Source organism: Cyanistes caeruleus, chromosome 10, assembly GCF_971803275.1.
Source record: "Cyanistes caeruleus chromosome 10, bCyaCae1.hap1.1, whole genome shotgun sequence".
In the NCBI taxonomy this organism is placed as follows: Eukaryota; Metazoa; Chordata; class Aves; order Passeriformes; family Paridae; genus Cyanistes; species Cyanistes caeruleus.
In genome coordinates this window covers 10900992-10921521 of record NC_141710.1, presented here as the reverse complement: position 1 = coordinate 10921521, position 20530 = coordinate 10900992, and the positions used below count along the sequence as shown (strand labels likewise).

The 20530-nt window shown below is 38.9% G+C and overlaps 2 protein-coding genes across 10 annotated transcripts in view; one reads left to right on the top strand and one right to left on the bottom strand.

Moving 5' to 3' along the window:
- Positions 1-16775, top strand: part of SLC9A9 (solute carrier family 9 member A9) — a 188977-nt gene extending 172202 nt beyond the window's left edge. For all 3 annotated transcript variants that reach the window (XM_086844288.1, XM_086844289.1, XM_086844290.1), the window contains 2 exons: positions 13155-13260; positions 13720-16775. In XM_086844288.1, the coding sequence (XP_086700414.1) occupies positions 13155-13260; positions 13720-13926 (313 nt within the window). In that variant the 3' untranslated portion in view covers positions 13927-16775. The remainder of the gene's footprint in view (positions 1-13154; positions 13261-13719) is intronic.
- Positions 1-20530, bottom strand: part of LOC111933501 (uncharacterized) — a 72187-nt gene that overhangs the window by 13521 nt on the left and 38136 nt on the right. For 2 of the 7 annotated variants that reach the window (XM_086844293.1, XM_086844295.1), the window contains one exon: positions 8266-10114. The exons of the other annotated variants lie outside the window; for them this stretch is intronic. In XM_086844293.1, coding sequence (XP_086700419.1) covers positions 9946-10114 — 169 coding nt within the window. In that variant the 3' untranslated portion in view covers positions 8266-9945. Of the gene's footprint in view, positions 1-8265; positions 10115-20530 lie in introns of those variants that run through there. 7 annotated transcript variants of the gene reach the window in all.

Here is a 20530-nt window from a genome sequence, read left to right as displayed (position 1 = left end):
ATTTTTTTCAACTGAAAAATCAGCTTTCAACTGAATGAAAAAGCCCTTGGAAAAATTCTTTCACTGAACTGTCAGGCATCTAAGCCCAGAATTATTTCCTACTGAGAAATCAAAGATATTTCTATTATAAATGATAATCTAATGTCTTGCAGAAATTTAGTTCAAATGCCTCACTGATCAAACAGCTTTCCTGAGGGTAGACCAAGAACTACTATGAAAAAATCTGGAACAACACCCTCTATCAAGCACAGATACATAAAATAATAACTTAGGACAGGCCAGACTTCCTAAATTATTTGGCATATACACCTCCAGACTATAGACAAGAGAGCTCTTGTCTACTATCTAGATGTGTATAAACCAGAAATACCACAGAGCTGCTCCAACGGTGCTCTGGAAAACAATTAGCTACAGAGGGAAAAATACATGTTTTTAAGTAAAGGTGTCTTATCTAGACCATGGTAATGCCAATGATCCAAATGAATGAGAGGAAATTGACCCTGTAGGGTATTTCTGTGGGCTGAGGAAGAGAGGCAACCTTATTTAAATATTTCATGACATTGACACTCATAAATGATTATTCATCAGCTACTGCCACATTATTAAGGCTTGTGGCCAGAAGCTGATCAGACTCCTGGAGACCGTAGCGGTATCTCTGTGCTGGAGTTCACTTAACTCCCCAGAAGAGAAGCATCTGCCCCTGGGAGAGAAACTGTCACAGGCAGGGGGACTGGGAACACCCTGCCCCAGCCCAGCTCCCTCCTTCACTGCTGCACTCCAAGGTCCAGACATCCACAGCTGGGCACACAGGTTTGCTCCAGCTCCTTGGGGAGCAGGGGGAGTGGCACCACTGGCCAGGCAGAAAGGAGGGAAAAGCAGTCCTTGTCCAGGAGAAGCAGAGACTATGCAAAACACCAGGATAGGAACTGGAGAGCACAGGAGTGAAGAAAGTCACAGCATGCAGAGGGGATGGGCCCAGCTATCCAGGGGCACACACAAAACTACTTACTGTAGATACTGCCGCTGCCTGGTAGTTTCACTGCTGTTCACCAGGAAAACATTTGTCAACATGATGTTCATGGAGACTGAGTCTACTTAACTGGGCTTTAAGTCACCTTCTGTGACAGGACTGAAGGTATCTATTGCCAGGGACACCCATTTTGTTCAACATCTGCAGTAAAATAAACACCTGAGCCCCTGAAAGCCATTTATCACTAATCATGTTCTGGCTGAGATGGTGTTTTCCCTTTGCACCTTGCTAACAACAGCTCTGTAGAAATAGAGGAATATTTGAACTGGTGTCAATTTCCACAAGATCTACAATGGAGTTCCGAGATTTTTTTCCAGAATAAGAGAATAGTCTATTACTGTAATTGTATTCTTATATGTCAGAGATAGGAGTTTAACAACAAGAACAAAAAAGCTAATTCAAATCTAAGTACATGGCACAAAGCATTTTTCTCAATATGCTAAATTAGTTAAGTGTTGCTTTGTTGACAAACTTCAAACTAATAATTATAACTGAGTACAAAGCCAATACAGGACTGTAAAATTCTTTGAAGAACTACAGGTTCACACACAAAGACAATGCAGTACTTATTCCACTTCTGGAGAACAAAGAGGAGTTAAAATGATGTGCTCCTACAAAATTCTAGCAAGATAAATGAAGCAGAGCTAAGTAACTAGATAGGGTTTAGCAAAAGTAGTCACACAGACATAACCCAGGACAATTAGGAACCTCCCAAAAAAGTGTCATTTGAAGACTGTATATTTCTTCAGATATAAATCAACTAACTTAGCAGAGGGAATGAACTTGAACAAGTACTGCTGTGGCTTTCCTAGCAACAAATACTTTCTAAAGGTGTTAATTAAACTAATAAAGCCTGAATTTTAGGCTGCACATGGTCTTTTACATTATCGAGTCTGAATTCCTGGCCATCAGAGACACAATTTTCATCGTGTATTGATTTCAGAAATTTGTGCATGCAAAAGAATACCAGGTGTCAGGAAGGTATCCATTCCTGATCAGAAAATACCAGCAATGAACATATCATTACTTCCCTTAGGAATGTTTACCACTGAGTAGCCACTTGCATCTTTTATCACAGATTTAGTTCATTGCCTGAATTAATCTTTTTAAATATACATTCCACTATCATGTTGCATGTTTTTCATGAAAAGGTACTTGAAAAGTTCATTAAGTCACTATTTTTCTTTTTCATTTATTTTTGGTATTTTTCAGAAGAATGAGTGGGTTTTTTTTCAGGAATGCAATTACAAGAAACATTTGTATGAGAACAGCTTGCCAAGCAGTCGAGGTATGGTTACATTACTGTTCTGTCCTTACCAAGATTTTGTCTGCATCATCCACATGTTCTTCCATGAGCAACTTCGTAGTGGTGAAATTACTGAATATTAAATTTTCCATTGACCTCTCTCAAACCAGCATTGCAACATTCACCAATTCATGGCAGCTCTTCACTGGCAAATACTATCTAAAAATCCATCAACCAGTCAATTCTTAACCAATTCAATTCTGTCTTATTGATACTGTAGAGAGAGAATTTATCATCATGCTTTTCCAAATGCCTTAACAAAGCTCATTAAATGCAAGTCATTTTTATCAGACTTGAAATTTCATCTCAGGATAAAATCAGATTGGTCTGGAAAGATCTATTTTCTATAAAAACATTCTGAACAGCTTTATATGTAGGTAAAATACATGTTATTGTTCCTGTGTTACAGTTCTCTTCTTCCTTAAAAGACACAGGAAAAAAATTCTACAAACAACCTAAAGGAGCAATGGTTATATTACAGAGGTTGGAGGTTTCTAGAACCAAACATACACCAGAAAATTTACTTTTAGAATTTCTATTATGTAATTTTAAACTAGTTATAATTCACTAATAAAAAAGGCAACCCAGTATAGTTTTTGACAATTTATAATATTAAACCTATTTTATACTTGGTCCCCAGATTTCACTGTAAACTGTGTTATATATATAAATGAAGTCTACTCTAAAATTTCTTGAAAATGTAAATAATTTCTAGTGAAAGCAGCAATTTCCAATTCTGACAAAACCAAAACTTTTATTTGAGCCTTTGCTCTTCCCCTTTTTGTTTTAAGGATCTGGCTTGAACTTTCCAAGCAGCTCATTTCCTGGGACAACTTTGCATCTTCTAAGGATGTACCTTGATGCCAGCAATTTCTATACTGCAGAGTTACATAAAAATCATTAAGTACTCAAAAATATGACTGCTACTGCTAAGATACCCAGTGAGCTTAGCAATGTGTTTTAAGTTTCCACACTCTCAACAGGTTTTTTTGGCAGGCTGAAGTTTCTATTTTGGGGTGGAGAGGGTGGTGGTGTGTTTGGAATTTTTTTGCCTTTTTTTTTTAAGGTGCCATTGTGGATTTTTATTTTAAAAATTATTAGGAGTTACCATTCTCTTAATACGGAATAAGTGACCCCCGGGTTGGATTATTAATTAGCAAGACAAATCCAGATGTAGTGGGCCATACCAGAGCACTGGAAAGCCTTGCTAAGTCAGGTGTCTCTGGCAGTGCTGCCCCTCATTTTGGCAGGAGCTTGGAGGACTCCATGACCTCAGTCACTGGTGGATATGCCAAGGAATGCCTTGCCTGTGAGTCTTAATGGCAAAGCTCTGGACAAGCATTTATTACAGTTCCCCACAAACAACTCAGCCCTTAGACCACACATTTGAAGAACAAATCAAATATCAGTATACACTATATTCAGATTTTTCACTTCCAATCACCTCACAGGACTTTTGTAGTTCACACACAGAGTCTCATCCACTGCTCTAACACACAGAGAAAGCTGAAGGCTTGTCAGAGCTGGAGCTGCTCAAAGCTCTTCCACTTGGTCCCAACAAGACTTCAGTTCTTCCCTTGATCTTCCGTTCCCTGCCCTGGAATGCTCAGGTTGTTACTGAGTTAGCTCTGGCCACACCATTACAGAAGATCAATTATTTATAGGACCTGGCTATCCATGATCCTCTCTTAGGCTTCGAAGTCACAGGCAGGTCCCAGTCATAGGCGTTTTGGGAAGCCAAAGCAAACAAGGCAGCTAAGATAAATCCTTAGCACTGAAGCAGAGAAGAAGGGACCATGTTTCCCTTCCACAGCAGGCTGTAGTGATAAAAATGTGCTGCACTGCTCAAGAAGGAAGTTCCCTCTACAAACAACAAAATTCTGTCAGAACCCCAAGGTGTCAAGTGTCCTCAAGTGACCAAATTCCATCTTGTGCTCTCTCATGGGAAAAACAGATAAATGAGTTTAGCTATCTAAATGTTGTGATCCAATCCAGCAGCAGCTACCAACCAACAATCTGACCATACAAAAAAAAAAAAAAAAAAAAAAAAGACTAGGCTTTGGTATCCACTCAGCATTAGGAGTTAGCACAGGACTTGTCAAAGATGGGAAAGAAAAACAGCAATCTCAATAAATGTGGTTTTTAACCAAACCATATTTATAGAATAGTTACACCTGCTTATGCACAATATTGCTGGCTTTTGTATTATGAGCAGCTCATGAGTGAAATCCCAGTGACCTCTCCCTCTGTAACAAAACACAGAATAAGAAAACCTCATGCTCATTCATGCTGTACTGTACTTTTCCCCACCTCTGTCTGCGTTTGTGTCAGGGGCAGCACTGGTGTGTGTGTGTGTGTGCAGTGTGCTGGCAGTGAACAGAAGGGAGTGATGCCAACCACAGAAGTCACCTGTCACATTTGCAAAAATCTGTCTTGCTCCCACCCACATCCTGCCCCATGTCTCTCCAGCTTTGTCCATCACATCTCACTGTCCCCACTGAGTTGGCCAGTGTTCACAGGCTCACAGGAAAGCCTCTCGTGCCTCTCAAGAAAGCCTCAGGCCCTCCCTGTCTTGCTCCAGAACTGGTGTAGGGACAGGAGAAGGGAGATGAGCCATCCTGAGTGAAGATCTAGTGTTTGCTTTTCCTGTCACTGATTTATATTTGATAAGCTGCTCTGCTGATCAAAAGGCTGTTTGATCTCTTAATATGTATCCTCTGTTCTGTTATTTTAATCTGCCACTGTTCATAAACAAAGTATTCTGGTTTACCTGTTCAGAATTTTAAATTAATATTAGAATAAATACCTCATATGTCTTTCCATGTTCACTAACCTTTTTTTCTTAGATATGTGCCATAATTAATTATCCTCAATTATTCTTTGTACTAGAATTTTCATACCTCTTAGGGAACATTATTTGTGAGGGCTTTCTAATGGGTCTTTCTCTGTTTTAAAATATCCTTACAACAAGCAAAGATCTGGCTTGCCAGAAGGCTGCTTTCTTTGGATCACAGCAGACCCTATTCCTGGGCAATGTGTCTTCACATCTTCAACACTGAGCCCTCCCCTTCTTAATGTGCTTTCTTCACAAACCTATTAGAGAGTGCCAACTTCATCCAGCTAGCTAATTGTGTGTATAACATGGGTTACATACTGGAAAAAGTTTCTGGAGAATCTGAATGCAAACTTTGGACCATTCTGCTCACAGGAGTAGAGATTTTCAGAGGATGTGTTAAACTAAATAGACTTTCCAACAGATTTTGTATTAGCAACACTTCACAAAGGTTGTTCTGCTCTCAGCAGCTCAGCTCAGCGAGATGTAAGGACTGCTTATTTTAAGCCAGTCTCAGCACCTCTTCCTCATTACCAATCTGGCCAGTAGTAAAACATGCTACTGAGTAAAATACACTTCTGCAAAATGCTAAACCATGTCCTGATCTTGCCACACAGCTTTCGAATCTACTTCCATATCTGGAATGAGTGTGGTTTCTCACAATCACACAAAAAAGCAATGCCATGACTACACTGTATGTTATGCAGGAGCTGTCAGCTCGCTCAAGGGTTTCACCCAGCACAGGTCATGTTGGTATCCTGTTTTTACATTCCATAGGGACACACACATGCCTGATTACAAGTTGTTTGTACATTCCTACTGGGCCAAGAGAGTAGCACTCCAGTCTATCCTTACTACTGTACCAAACAGCCCTCAAAAAGCTTTTTCAGAATTTTCCTTTTCCCTGGAGCTACTGTTCCTTTCTGACATGACACCAATCTCTTGTTTTATTCTTTATATCACAGTCTTCTGATAAAGGAAGAAAGATTCTATTGTCTTTATACAGATTTTCTTTTCAAAAATATATAGCAAATTATCACTTTTGTTCCTATTTTTTTTAGAATCTTTACAGAAACAAGCAAGCATCAGAATAAGAGACATTGCTCCTCCAAGCCTTTTTCCACATTTGTTGCTCATCCTTCTACTAAATTCTGCAAGAAAAGAAGTTCTTTACAGGATTTTTCTCATAAGAGACCATATTTTCCTTTTGAGTTGTACCTTTAAAACTGTGAGAGCATCCTTTGACTCAAGCTGGAGATTTCCCAAAAACCCTCTCCACAGATCTGTGAACTATTTCAACTATTATTGTGCTGCTATATCTTATGTATTTGATTAAATATCTCATCTGACTTCCTGAAAAAATGCCAAATAATTATTTTTCTATTTGAACATGATTCTGGTGCATTGGCTTTAGCTCTCCATCTGCATCACCAGAGGCCTGTAGCAAGACTATTACTCCAGCTGTTACTCACAAAGCTCTAGCAGCCATTTTCCTGCCTTGCTTTCACTGCAGTATTTTAGTCTGAGCAAAATGATGCTCATTTGTTTGGAAACTCTTGCTCACATTATTCTCTTGTTACCCTCTACTTCCACCATCCTCCTAGTCCCAAGGTTCTTCTGTTACAGGGTAGGGACACTACAACCACTGCTGTCCCCAGGAGCTGTCTTGGTGCAGATTCATTTTACCTGACATAATTTATTGATGAAAGGTTTCTGAAAGCTTTCACTTTATTTGAATCAGACCATCTCCATTCTCCTCTGATATTGAAGTGATTCACTTGATCAAAAACGATTTGTACTTATGCTTCACTGCATTTAATTTTTAAGGTTTATTCTCCCTGCACCCTGCAAACCATTAGATTTGTGGTGCCACTGGTATTAAACTGTCATTAGCAAGGGGTGTAACTGCTGCCAGTCCTCATTCTTCACACATCTGCTTTCTGGAATACTTCTCTGCCAGATGGCGATGCCAAGGACAATCTCATGAAACAATCTTGCACAGAGTGCAGAAACCCCTGCTAACTTGCCTGTGCTTCTAAATTAGTTCCCTCTGCCAGTGCCAGGGTTCAAGTGTTTTATACAAAAGCTGCACTTTAAGTGAAGAGCTTCAAAGTGATCTCACCTGAGGCAGCTAGCAACAGAGACTTTCTAAGGTTTAAGGGTCTATGCACAGCCAGGTCACAACAGTGCTCATCCTTTCTAATGCAATAATTTGTCTTACTCATACCAATGGTATCTCCTGTTCTTAATCATGCTAAATGTACCATATGCAGAAGTTCCTTTTCTGCAGGAAAAGAAACCCTATTGCCAAGCTACAGGCAGAGAAGTTTTGGAATGTCCTGAGAAATTTTTATGTCTTAAAACATGCCAGGAAATCCTTTTCAGTTTTCTGAGGTCAAATTTCTTTTTATGAATCCCATGTTCACTCAGGTTTCCACTAGCTTAACATTTTTTGTTGGGTTAACTTGTTTAACAAGTTTTTGCTAGTTTTTGGTGCCATATTTATTACACAGAAATTTATATGCTTTTTATCTTTCTTTTTCTTCTAAATGTATTTAATGTAGTATTTTCTAATTATAAAAATGGATGCCTTTTATATACTCCTGATTTCCTTGGTATGGAGGACTTTGTGTTGTGTTTGATTTCTTATATTTTGCCTTAGGAATTCTATATTCTCATATTCTGAAGTGAGATTCATTTCATCAAGTTTTAGATAATTATTAGGCATCTACGTCTAATTTAATTCTTTAGACTGTTTTACAGTCAATAAAGGGAAAGAAACTCACCCTAATCTCAATTCGTTCCAATTAGTTTTATCCTGAATGCTAGAGTTAACAGTCTTGGATTATGCCATTTCTCTTTACTGATGAAAAGGTGAGACTGGCAGGTTAGATGTCTGCCTGATACCCTGCTGTAAGGTGTCTGAAAATAGGGGATACCACTGATGTCAACTTAAAATCATACACGTTTTTCAGAAAAGTCCCATGCACATCCTGAACACCAATGTGAGTAGTGCAACAGTCTTACCTACTCACTGTGTGTAGCTGACTCATGCATCTCTGGTAATGCTGTTGAGTTGGTTGTTAGTTTTTGGTATTTTTCATTTGTTTGGTGGTGGTAGTAGGTTTTTTTTGAGGAGGGTTGGGAGGCTATTTTGAGGGACAGTTACTGGTTTTTTGTCAGATGAAGAGTCATTTTCTTGTTACTACACAACTGATGGCAGGGAAGGTTTTTCTTCTACACTTTATCTGCCTCACATAGTCTGCATCTTCCAAGCCTTTTTCTAATGTTAACTTGTCTCTTCATATATTCTTTTTTAATCTTACAGGAGTATTCTTCCATACTTTGCATTCCCTATCCTTCTATTTTCAAGAGTAGCTGCATTACCACTCATCAATTATATAAGCAGGTTTCCATTTAGGTCTCTGATTTTTACTTACATGGAGGCGTTCTATTCAGGATATAATAGACTTCAAATAACTTGAGTAAGATGTCTCAATTTTCTGCTCTGCCTCAAGGAGCTATCAACTAAGACTCTGGTCTGCAAACACCCTAGACATTTTACTCAGCATATATAAGAGAACAAACCACTTCCCAGTCTGCAGCTTCTTATATATAAAAATATGTGACTAAGATCAGTTCCACCAACTTCCTCCATTTTGCCCACATCTCTGCAATGCTTCCAGTTTGAAAGTTTAAAGCAGCAAATTTTTAGCCCTATTCTGCAAAAAAAAACAGAGTTAATTCTTAAGGTCTGACAATACATCTGGATCTGGAATTTAAGTCAGACTTTCCTGTAAATACATGCTGAACCAGATTTTACTAATACTGATTTTCATTACTCTCTCTTCTTTCAGACACGAGAAAGACAAAGACAGAGCGAAACTTTTTTAAAAAGAGACCTGATGATTTGACTTTGCACAGCTACAGTATTATTTCTTTATCCTCAGTTTTTTAGTATTTGAAGTTACAACAGTAGCAGGACTTTTTAATTTTTTTTAAGCCGCTCCTTGAAAAGATTAAAAAACTCACAAAAAACTAGAACAGAATTTGCTAGTAACAACTAGAAGTTAAAATATAATTTATAACAGATTTAGTGATTTCTCCTCAGCTTTCTCCACAGTGCAGATTAATTTATCTTTACATGTTAAATCACGGCAGATCTCACGGACTTTTCAAACACCCATCTGTTATTCTAACAATTTAATATAATGTAACCATTGCCCAATTTTTCAGCCAGCCTATACCGGTAACTCCCCATCCTCTACAAATTCCATGGTACATGAGAGCATGTACAGCATCCTCTCTTGCAAAAGCCAGGAGGAGAGCTCCCTCTAATCTTTTTTTCAGACAATGTATAAAAAAAATATATCACAATTCCATGGTTTGGTTCCTGATAAAGCCTCGTGAGATTATTTTTAAATACATTGCTCTTCAAGCAAAGACTACATCAGATCAGTCAAACTCAAAATAGACAGAAGCTGAACCAGGAGCAAGGAAACAGATAGTGAGCCTGGTGTCAGTGAGACAGAAAGGGAGAACTGTGCCTGGCAAGATGGAAACTGTGTGGGCAAAGGGATGGTCAAACAGCAATGAGGCAAACCAGGGTAAACATTTCTGGGTATGTTGTAGTGATTTTTACACGGACCCTGCCATGCAAGCAAAGCCAGTTCACTACACTAATCACCAATATTCATAGTTTTCTAACACCCGTACAAAAGTTTCCACTCGGATCCCTTTGCCTCTGTTCCCTTTGCACTACAGCCTTTTCAGTTATCAAGTCCCCATTACATCTTCTCTTGTCAGAGTGACCAAACATGATGTCTTCACTTTTGTTCTTGCCTTGAGTTTATCTGTCCCACAGCTTCCACCATACCAGGCCAGGAGGTCTGCAGCACTACCCAGCTCAGCTCTTGTAGCTGTCTGATCTTCCACAGTGTGTGAACTGAGAGGGGAAGCCAGGAGATCCATGGGAAAATGAGTATTTGATTATAAAAGCAGGGCATGGTAGCACTCCTACATTATATATGGATTAAAATTCTATCCATCTGCCTATACTGGCAACTTTAATCCAGTTTCACAACTCAGAAGTTGCCACCTTTCCAATATTAACAACATTCTTTAACACAGGCTGTTGCATGGTGCAGACGTGCAGGTGGGCTGTCCTGCCCAGGGAGGGCTGAAGTGCAAAGCAATGCTGCCCTGCTATCTTCTCCCCATTCCTGAGTTGGGCAGGCATCAATTTGGTCCGACTGTAATTTCACAGTTACGCCAAGAGGTTTGCAATTAGTTTCTTCCAATTTTTAAAGCAGCCTTAGTGCAACATCTACCTTTTTCTATTAAACTATTTAAATTACATCTCCCTGGAGATGCAACCAGAGTAGCTGGAGTGTGATAAGGCTTTTTGCCAGCCTTAAAATGCTATAGGATCCACATCTGATATGCTTTTGAAACTCCAGCACTGCACATAGATTTTTGTTCCTCTTCTATGCTTCTCTAAATGATGCGATTATGTCTGTAATACTATAAAGCAACTGTGTCAACAATAAAGAGGAAACATTTATGGCATAGGTTATTAAAACAATGAAAAATAGGCCAGTGCCATTTAAGTTCCTTGAGTGGGCTGAATGATAACTAGTTAAATAAGGAACAAAGATAAATAATTTATTACAGAATCAACACAACAAGCACAAGAAAATTGCATTCACTTTAGAATGCATCTCCAGAGGCTTCAGAGCAGAAGCACAGACAACATACAATGAATGCGTCAGAGAAAATGCAAAATGAAGGGGATTTAGAGAACCTGTTGCAAAATGGAGTAATCACTCAACTTCAGAATATCCACATACATAACTGCCAGCCAGTTAAACACACCAGACAAAAGTTTATGCTAAAAGCAGTAGTGGCTCAAGGGACTGAAGATTACTGTGGTGTTTGGGTAGATTGGCTGCTTCAGCACACAGCCCCTACTACTCTGTGTGGTCAGGGCTCTGTGCAAACATGGGCAAAAACAGGACTCATTTTTACAGAGTAAAATGGGATAAAAGCCCATTAGGAAATCATAAGGCTGCTTACAAGTAAGGCCTAGCTCAGACATCACTGGATTAAGAAAGGTAGAGTAATACTTATCTTCAATTACTTATTCTGGAAGAGAATGAAAGAACAGAGCAGACAGAACTCAGTATAATCAAATGCAACTTCCCTTACAAGCTTGGATTTTTCACGCTCAGTCTGACAACTCAGTTCAAACAATTCAAGTTGTTTGTAATAACAAAGCAAATATTTCCAAAGATTAAAAACCTAGAATTAGTCTTGTATTTCCATTTTTGGCCTTTTAATTAGGTTTTTCTGAAGTGTTGAAAACAGAGCAACTCTAATTAATGGCTTTCATACTTTGCTTTTTAATAATAGCTCTTAACAGCCTGGCAGTTTGGAGGTTTCAGATAAAATTGGTAATGGATCAGAAAAGATTGTTTGGCTTGATTTTACTCAAACAGAAAGGAGACAAATCTGAACTTTCCATACACAATTAGATCTCATGAGAGTCTCACCTTGATCATGGTTCTGATAAGAATTTATATTAAGATCTCACCATCTTTTCTGAAGTAGACTCAATTAATTTTTCACACAAACTCAGTATATGACCTTGGATGAGGAAATCACCCAATCTTCTGACAGATGCAGCTTAATTTGTAAAAATAAATACAAAATGTGCGCATACAAACACCGCTACAGAACAATTTCCATGTCTGTAACATATAGGACACAGCAAGTTATTTAGTCTTTCAATTTTTAACTGTGATCAGAAGCATATTTTACACTTCTTCACAATAAAGAATTTGTACTTTGTGTGTAAAGCAGTGATACCATAAACAGCCAACAATGAAATAAATGGGGCACTGGTGTGGATAGGCCCAAGACTCGGGGTTCTTTCGTCAGTATTTCCACAATATTGCTGAAGAACCTGAATCATTACTGTTATGTTTGTTCCTTTCTTGTTTAAGGAGTCAGGGAGAAAGATTGGGGAAGATGGCACAACCAAGAAAGCAAGAGAAAGGAGCAGGGGAGAGAAAACGGGACGACAAATCAATAAAGTAAATTTTGCCTAGCAGTAAAAATAGCTGACAGATCTGCTTCCCAAAGAACACTGAAAATTACTTTGCTAGTAAAAGTGGCAGAGAAAATAAGTCAGCTTGAAGGAGTCACGGGAGAGTTATTATTGACAGATACACAGATGATGTAATTGCTCAAGATGAGCAGGTTTTTCCTTTTATCTCAATAAAACACTTCTGGATGAAAAGACTGGAAAGACAGGTGTGAGACAATAGCATAAAGCCTGTTCCTAACTTACATCATTTTATATAAAGAGTTGATGTATGAAGGAAAAGAAATGCATTGAATGCTGAAGAAAAGTATCACAGAGAACAACTTACATACACTTCCAGTGAAAAAAGAATTTAATGTTTGATAAAATGTGCTTTGTCTATTGAAGAAATGCATCGATTTTCTAAAAGGCTAAATATATGTGTTTAAGAAAATGTTCACTACTATTCTTATAAATTAGCTGATAGAATGGCATCTTAAATTGTCCTGTTTACATCTTGCTATGTCTTGCTCCAAGTGTGATTTCTTATGCAATCTGATCAGGAGACAATCTGATATACATTTCCTGTATTTCAGCTCCTAGCACATTATGTTATTCCCTTCAGCCATTCTGGCACCCTTTCAAGACAGGTTTTGAAGCATCAAATGGTTTGGGGGGAGTTTTTAGGTTGCGTTTTTTTTCTGTTACTGAAAAACATTAGACAAGACTGATGACAGGTGAATGTATGCAGTAATGGGGGGGTGGGAGGTAAAGAGACAGTATTTTCTATATTCCATTTAATTAGATTATTTTCTTATGCTTTAAAATTAAATTCTTAGTAATAGTGTAGCATGTTTCCACCAGTATCTCTATTGCAAAGATCCTTTAACAAACCCCACAGATACCTAAAGCCTCTCTTAACCCACACTGGGCCACCTCTGACATCAACGTTGCCTGAATGGTGCAACCCAATTGCCAGGCTTCTGACCAGCCCCAGTGCATATGGGGTAAGTACCCAGCTTGGTTAATCGTGTTCAAGGTGTCAGCCAAAACCTGCCACTTTACACTGAACACTTCAGTACAGTCCCTTTTCTAAAACTTTCTACTTATAATGCTAAGAATTACATCATTTCTTCACTTGTGAAGAAGACAACAAGGTACATTTTCATGAAGAGCCACTAATTCATCTAGATGCTGAAAGTATTGGCTACCCATGAGCAATATTTAAGCACTGAAATTATCTAAAACATCTAAAGGGTAGGTTATGTTTCTCAACACTGCTTGGGAGCAAAACATGGTAAGCAACTACTGGCTTTAATCAACAAGATAGTAATGAACACCCAAGAAAATAAGCAAGTGATGAAATAAAAGTGAAATTGCATTAGAGTTGTTACGCATTTAAGCTTGAACAAAAGTCTCCCTCAAGAGTCCCTCTTCCACAGATCTTTTTCTTTGTTTGAATGCAGGATCCACTGAAGGATGGTGACACAGTTTATATCATCAATAATGATGAGTTGACCGAAAACTATGAATCATCTGCTCACATACCAGTGCCAGCACAGGACAGCACTGGCTCCATTCACATTACAGGCAAGGAAGACATTCAGGAAGGAGATCTAGGATTAGGAGGATACAAACTCCAGCTTCAACCCCAGAAGAATTCATTGGCATGAGCAGTGTAATGTTAATCACAAGAAAGAAGACTAAAACAAAGAAACAAGATTCTGTTATGTGAACAAGAGGTCAGAAAAAAACATACTAAGCCCAAAAATAAAAAAAAAATTTAGATTTCAGCAACTAAATGCCTGCTTCTCCCAGGAAGGGAGTTCCCTATCATATCCATATATCTACAACCATATACAGGTTTTATGACTGTAGGAGATTTTAATATAAAGACATGGGGCAGTACCAGCCCACTGTCTGTAAATCCATTACAGTAATGTTTTGTCTCAGCACTTGCCTGTCCTGTGCCCCTCACATGTACACAGGCCTTTGAATATCGCTTAGTTTTCAGTAAGCTGAAGTTGAGAGAAATAGCTTCTTAACATTCATGGTCACATGATGACAGCTCTTTTCTACAGCTGGTCCTGACAAGATCCACACATAACTGCTCAGTAGATATTACATTTATAAGGAAGAAGCAGAAGATTCCTTGTCCAAGGACTATGTGATCTGAAAATGCTTAAAACATGCTTTGCGGTGCCTCAGTCTTGATAGCTAAAGCTCCTTCATGCTCACAATATAGACTTTCCCTGCCATCCAGCCAATTATTTGCTTTCTAAATGCACCTTATAGCCTGGTCCACAGAGGGTTTCACTAGGCTGCCACAAACTGAACACAGATAGTAGGAGACATGGAGGTGGTATGAAATTAGCAACAAACACCTTTCCTGGCAGCACTGAATGAGCACAACCACTACTTAAAATCAGCAGTTATTCCACAAGGCATTTGTCTTTACAGCTTGCTAACACACAAAGCTTAAACGGGGGGCAAGGTTTTCTTGTTTTGAAAGATCATTCTAAACATATACCTTGATTTAAGAACTCAAATGTTTCTCTTTTATTATTCTTTAAGAAGAGTTGCTTCTAATTAAATATTTCTGCAATACAGTTATATCTTCTGACTGCCTGTTCCAAGGATAAAGTTGTCTGTCTACCCATGTTGGGCACTCCATGTTACACTAGAAATGAGGACTGTGGTGGTTAGAGAGAGGTATCAAAGTGTTCATTGTTCTTCATAAACACAGTCAATGGATAACCACCAACCACTCAGCCATACATAAAGCTGGCTGTCATGCACTATCAAGCATTAGTACAGACCAGCTTTGGCACACAGCAGCTAAGCAGTGCCAAACCAGGGATAGAGCCAGGCTTCTGTTGTTAGAGCATGTGCCTTTCCTCACAGAAGTTTCAACTAGCCATGCATGATGATGTTCCTACTAAGAAAGTCAAAACATCGGGAGTTTCTAAGGAAGATCATTCTTAGTATATAAAGACAATGGGCAAGAAGAAATTTGTGATCTGGAAGAATAAAAATCAAACTGTCTCTATAAATAGTCCTAAAGATGAATAGGTCTTAATTTCACCACAAGTAAAATCTAAAATATAAATATAATCAAGTTTTAGTCATTCTTTTCCAGTGTAATTAATTTCTGGTTATATGTGACTCCAGAACAGAAATTTTAACCATAAATTTGATCTCAGTGGAGTTGTATGTGCTGTTTCAAAAGATCAGAAGCTTAAACTGACATTTTACTTTGTCCTAAACCCTAATCAAGGATCTTCAATCCCCATGTGGTTTAAAACAAATAATATTCAGGTATGATAAGTTCTTGGAAGAACTACTGAATTTCCAGCTCTGTGCTTTGCTTTGTTTAGCTGCATGGGCTGGGAAAAGATGTGCAGCAGCTTGCAAGAAGGGATGGAGAATAGGTAAGGAGGGAAGGTTTCATGGCCAAGTACTGGGATACAGCAGAGAACAGAGAAAGGAGAAGCAAGCAGACAAAGAGAAGCAGCAGAGTGAAGATGTGGTAACACAGCAAGAAGCTCTTGGGGTAGGTGCTAACACCATCCTGACCTCAGAAGACAGCTTCTGGCTTAAGTCTTTGGAAGTATTGAGGGCTTCTCACCAGGTTTACTAAATTTCTCAGGAAGCATGGATTCCAGTCCTTAGATTACATTGGAAATCAATGAAGTGCTACAGTATAATGAAGATGCAAAGCTGTTTTTCACAACTGCGACATGAACTGGTAATGACAAGCTCTTCAATAGTTTTGTTCTTAGATGTATCCTGCAGCATACTGTACAGGGGAATTCCTGATTTATTTATTGTGCCTATGTCCAGGTTTCTCACCTGGACATTTATCATTTGTACAATGATAAATGGAGAGTTCTGAAATTCTCAATTTATAAAAAAGTCTGCAACAAATACTTTTCACACTGTTCTACTCCTATGCCTTAAAGGGTACTTACTTGGTAAAGAAAGTCATCCCTTATGACAGACAAATCATACTTCACATCTTCACAGGTCAGATTTTTATGCTAAGACTACCAGAGAAGATGAATCTGTGGTCCCAGCAGGAAGAGTATTTATCATCTGGGATCATGTTCAGCAACTGAAGTATCATTGGCTTTTAGGAAAATTAGCAATATGAGCTGCAAGCAAACCTGAAGCTTCTGCTAAATGGCAGTAAGAGTCTCAATTGTCCATTACACTCACCATTTCCTTATTTTATAATACTCTTCATGACACACAGCTCAAGAGAGTTACAGCAATGTTAGAACAAATTACATATTTGTATTCAAGAAAAAATTACTGACAACTAGTAATTCTGCATGACTGTTTAAACAGAGTAATGAATGTTAAGAGAGGCCTTTAATGTTAATTTACAGTTTATACACTGGAGATTTAAACTACTCAATATCACACAGTGTTTGACTGAATGTGCAAGTCACTCATGATAAATGTGAAGCTATTCCTTCTATCTGACTTAATCCAATAAAACACTGCTTGGAAAATGAAATGCAATATGTATTGTCAAAAATGTAGTGACTACATATTCAGAATGAAGGTGAAAATGTGAAGTAAGGTGGAAATCTGGAATACTGCTAAACCTTTCAGGTTTCAAAATTAATACCTGACATTTTATACAGAAATATGAAGAACATTTTGCTAAATTTGAAAGCAGTGGAACAAATCTATACAGCAGAGCCAGTCCAAAAAGACACTCTACTGAAAATATCAGATTGCTATGATAACTTTCACAGAGACATGCATTATTTGGTAACTACACTGAAAACAGGGACCATTGGAAGTAAACACTTTAGTTGCTGTGTTAAAAGCTTAAACTTTTCAATAGTAACGACATTAGGGCTATCTCCAAACTGATGAACCCTGTGTATAACTTCAGCCAGGAAACTAATTGCCTTGAAGCCCTGAGAGCATTTCACACCCTTTTCACCTAGCAATTTATTCAAGTGCTTTGCTGAGCTGGTCTCTTTTCTTTCTTCCACTGTATTTTGCTATCAGCCATCAAGAAATGTGAGCCCTGTAACACCCTGAGTGCTGTGTACATTTAGGTACAACATAAATGCAGCAAAATTCAGATCTGTACTTTAGATGTACATGAGCATTACATGTGTGCTTTTGAAATTTCGTTTTTACAGAGACAGAATTCTTAGGATACAAATATTAACTATAAATTTCAGAGAACCAAGAGACAACATCCTGAAAGCCACTGCAGAGATTGGAAAATGGTACTTCCAACTCAGTATTTTGTGATTCTATACTTCTAAAGACAAAATTGTTTTTCCCCTACTTCCTTCCAGCAAAGTGGGAAATAGCTTTTATTGACATCTTAAAGCAAAACTGTTTTGAGCATTTTAAATAACTTAATACAAGGAAGCTTATCTCTGTCAATATAACCCCAACAGACATGAGTTCTGCTTAGTGAACTGTAAAGGACTTGTCAAAATTTTACTTTAGAAACGGTTTTCAGAACTTGAAAATTCTCCAGTTAACCCAAATTTTCTAAGCAAATATAAATTTATCCCACAGCCTTGGTCCCAATGCCTGAGTTTTCAGATCACAAAACCCCATCGTTACTGGGGCTCATTATTTAGCTTTTGTGGTAGATATTACTGGTCAGGACAGTTAGACAAAACATGTTTCCTTGAATATTGGTTTACTGAGGTTTTAGGGGTTTTGTTCTTGGTAACATATACATTTTTTACATCATGATCACATAGTAGAGTGCGAGTTTCTGAACAGTACAAAAGAAAACTTTGCCAATATAGTAATTAGCTCTCTCTTTTTTCATGACTTCCAAGTGATGAAAAGAATAAGCCTAGTGCAGTGATGGGCATCAGCCAGGTGAATATCCCCTTCAACAGTCTTGTAGTGCAAACCACACTTCCAGTCTTAAAACCACCTGCTGAACACCCTGGCACATGTTTAAAAATGCAGAATAATTCTTCAAACACCAAAGCAATTCCAGCCAGCCCCATGGTGCCAAATCTATGGCCCAGGTTTGTCTTTCCTCTGTGAAAAAAGGGACTTTCCTGCAGTTACCCCAAGGTGTGTCCGGTGTCCATCTGCAGCTTTGGCTCAGTTCCCAGCAGCTCCTTGGCACCACCAGCACGGGCCCACTACAGCTGCATGGAATTCCATGTGTGCATGGAATTCCACAGGAAAAACCCACAGGCTTTGTGTTTCCAATTAGGAAACTGCAATCCCAATCCTTCCAACTTTCCCACTGTAAACAACCACACTGGCTTCCTCCCACACCAGCCCACCCTGGCTCTGGGCAGGCTTCCCTCCACACTCCAGCGGAGGCAGTGAGGGCTCAAGCTCTGCTGCACGACGTGCAACGGGAATCATTCTGCTTACAAATAAACCCTTTTTTCCCCAACAGCATCAGAGCAGAAGCTACATTTTCCCCAACTAATTCAATGTTACTGGTCAACATTATTACCCAACAAAAATCATATCTGAGGTATGGAAGAACAAATATTTTTTCAGGCCTCAGAGGCTCCCAAATCTGAGCACGTCAAATTAACATCACGCTTCTGAGGACCTAGCAGAGCTTGAAATTCTGGTGCAGGAAGCAGTAAAGAATATCCAGGAGTGTTTTCCAGCTACTGTTCTACATCATTGTTTACCACAAAGCTGTCTGCTTCTGATGTGCTACAGCAGAAGCAGACGGACATAAAAAAAATACAGGTACTTTATTGAATAATGGCTTGAGACTAGATGAGCCTTACACCCAATAAGCTAAACACTGCAAGAAATAATCTTATGCCATGATATCAGACACCATGCAAGTCTAGGACAAGTTACATAGAAGTGAATTGAAACAGGATAATATCCCATATAAGCATAATGAGATTTCTTATTCCAGAGGTAAAGTAACTTTAGAATGCATGCCTGACTGGAAATGAAAATATAAAAGAGAAAACCACACGAATGAATGATGAAAGAAGGAAAGGGGGAGCAAGGGTGGAAAGAATCAGTGCCAAGGAGATTCAAATTGAAAAAGATCAGAAAGATATTCATAGCAACTGCAGGCTAAAACCCAAATTAAGAAATGTGAGAAACTAAGGATTATTTCAAAGTACACTCCTGAAAACTTTACTGAGCCACAGATAGCCCTGAGACCACTATATTGTAAACCTTAGGCACTCCACAGACAAAGTCAGAAACAGCTGAAAATTGACCAAATTTAAAGAAAATTAAGAAACGGAACCAAAGCTGAAAGGCTAATCCTCCAACAGCACTGTTAGAAAGCAATAAAAGCAACACAAGCCTTATATTCACAGAAGGGTGGAAAAATGACTGAAGATACAAGTTCTTCAGTCCTCTTATTTCATCTCTCACTCCTTCACCAGTTATTCATTTTCTTCACCAGTTGTCTCTTACACCTTCTCTGGTTTAGCTTTAAGATGAAAACCTTACTTTTCCCATCCTTTGAGCTAACAAAATTATGAAGTCCTATTCTCCCTCTGTACGGTAGCCACACCCAGCACTAATAATAAACTAATATGACACAAGATTGCATGAACTACATAACTTCTACCCCAAGTGGTGATTGTGCTCAAAATCAGGGGGTCAAACACATTGCAGCATCCTTTAGGCATTACTTGATCATTACAGTGCTAAGAGCAAGAGCTTGTGTATATTTTATTACAGGAATCAAGAGGAGGAAACACCCTTAAAAAAAGTTGCAGAACCATTCTCAGTGTGGCTGGCATGAGGTTTCCAGTGCCAGCCAGTAACATCATATGAGCACCCTGAATGCATGGTTTTATCTCACAGTGAGGATGGGCCTTCAAAACCTTGGGCACACAGGATTGCACTGCTCCAGGGAGGGGCTGGCACACAGGCAAGCACACCAACACACACCCTAAATCCAAACCCTCTCTTTTCACCCTTTGTGCATGTTCCCTCAGCCTGGGGCAGCTCCAGGAGGGTCAGGTCCCTCACCCAACCCATGGGAGAGGGAGCAACTCTGCAGCAAACCAAGCAGACGTTTCCAGCTGGCAGAGCAGGGAATGTGCTGCTGCTCTCTTGCTCTTTCATGGTCCAGGCACGTTTTCCTGCTGGTACTCAGAGAGTACTGCTGCCACTGCTGATTAGAGAAATGACTGGAGCACCTTTTCTGATGAAAGCTAATGTGAAGTGGACACTTCAGACAAGTACTCCAGTTTCTGCTGAATGAACCATCAGGCCCATGCAAAAAAAGTAAGAAAATGCTGCTCTATTTCTTAACTGTTTTGTTTA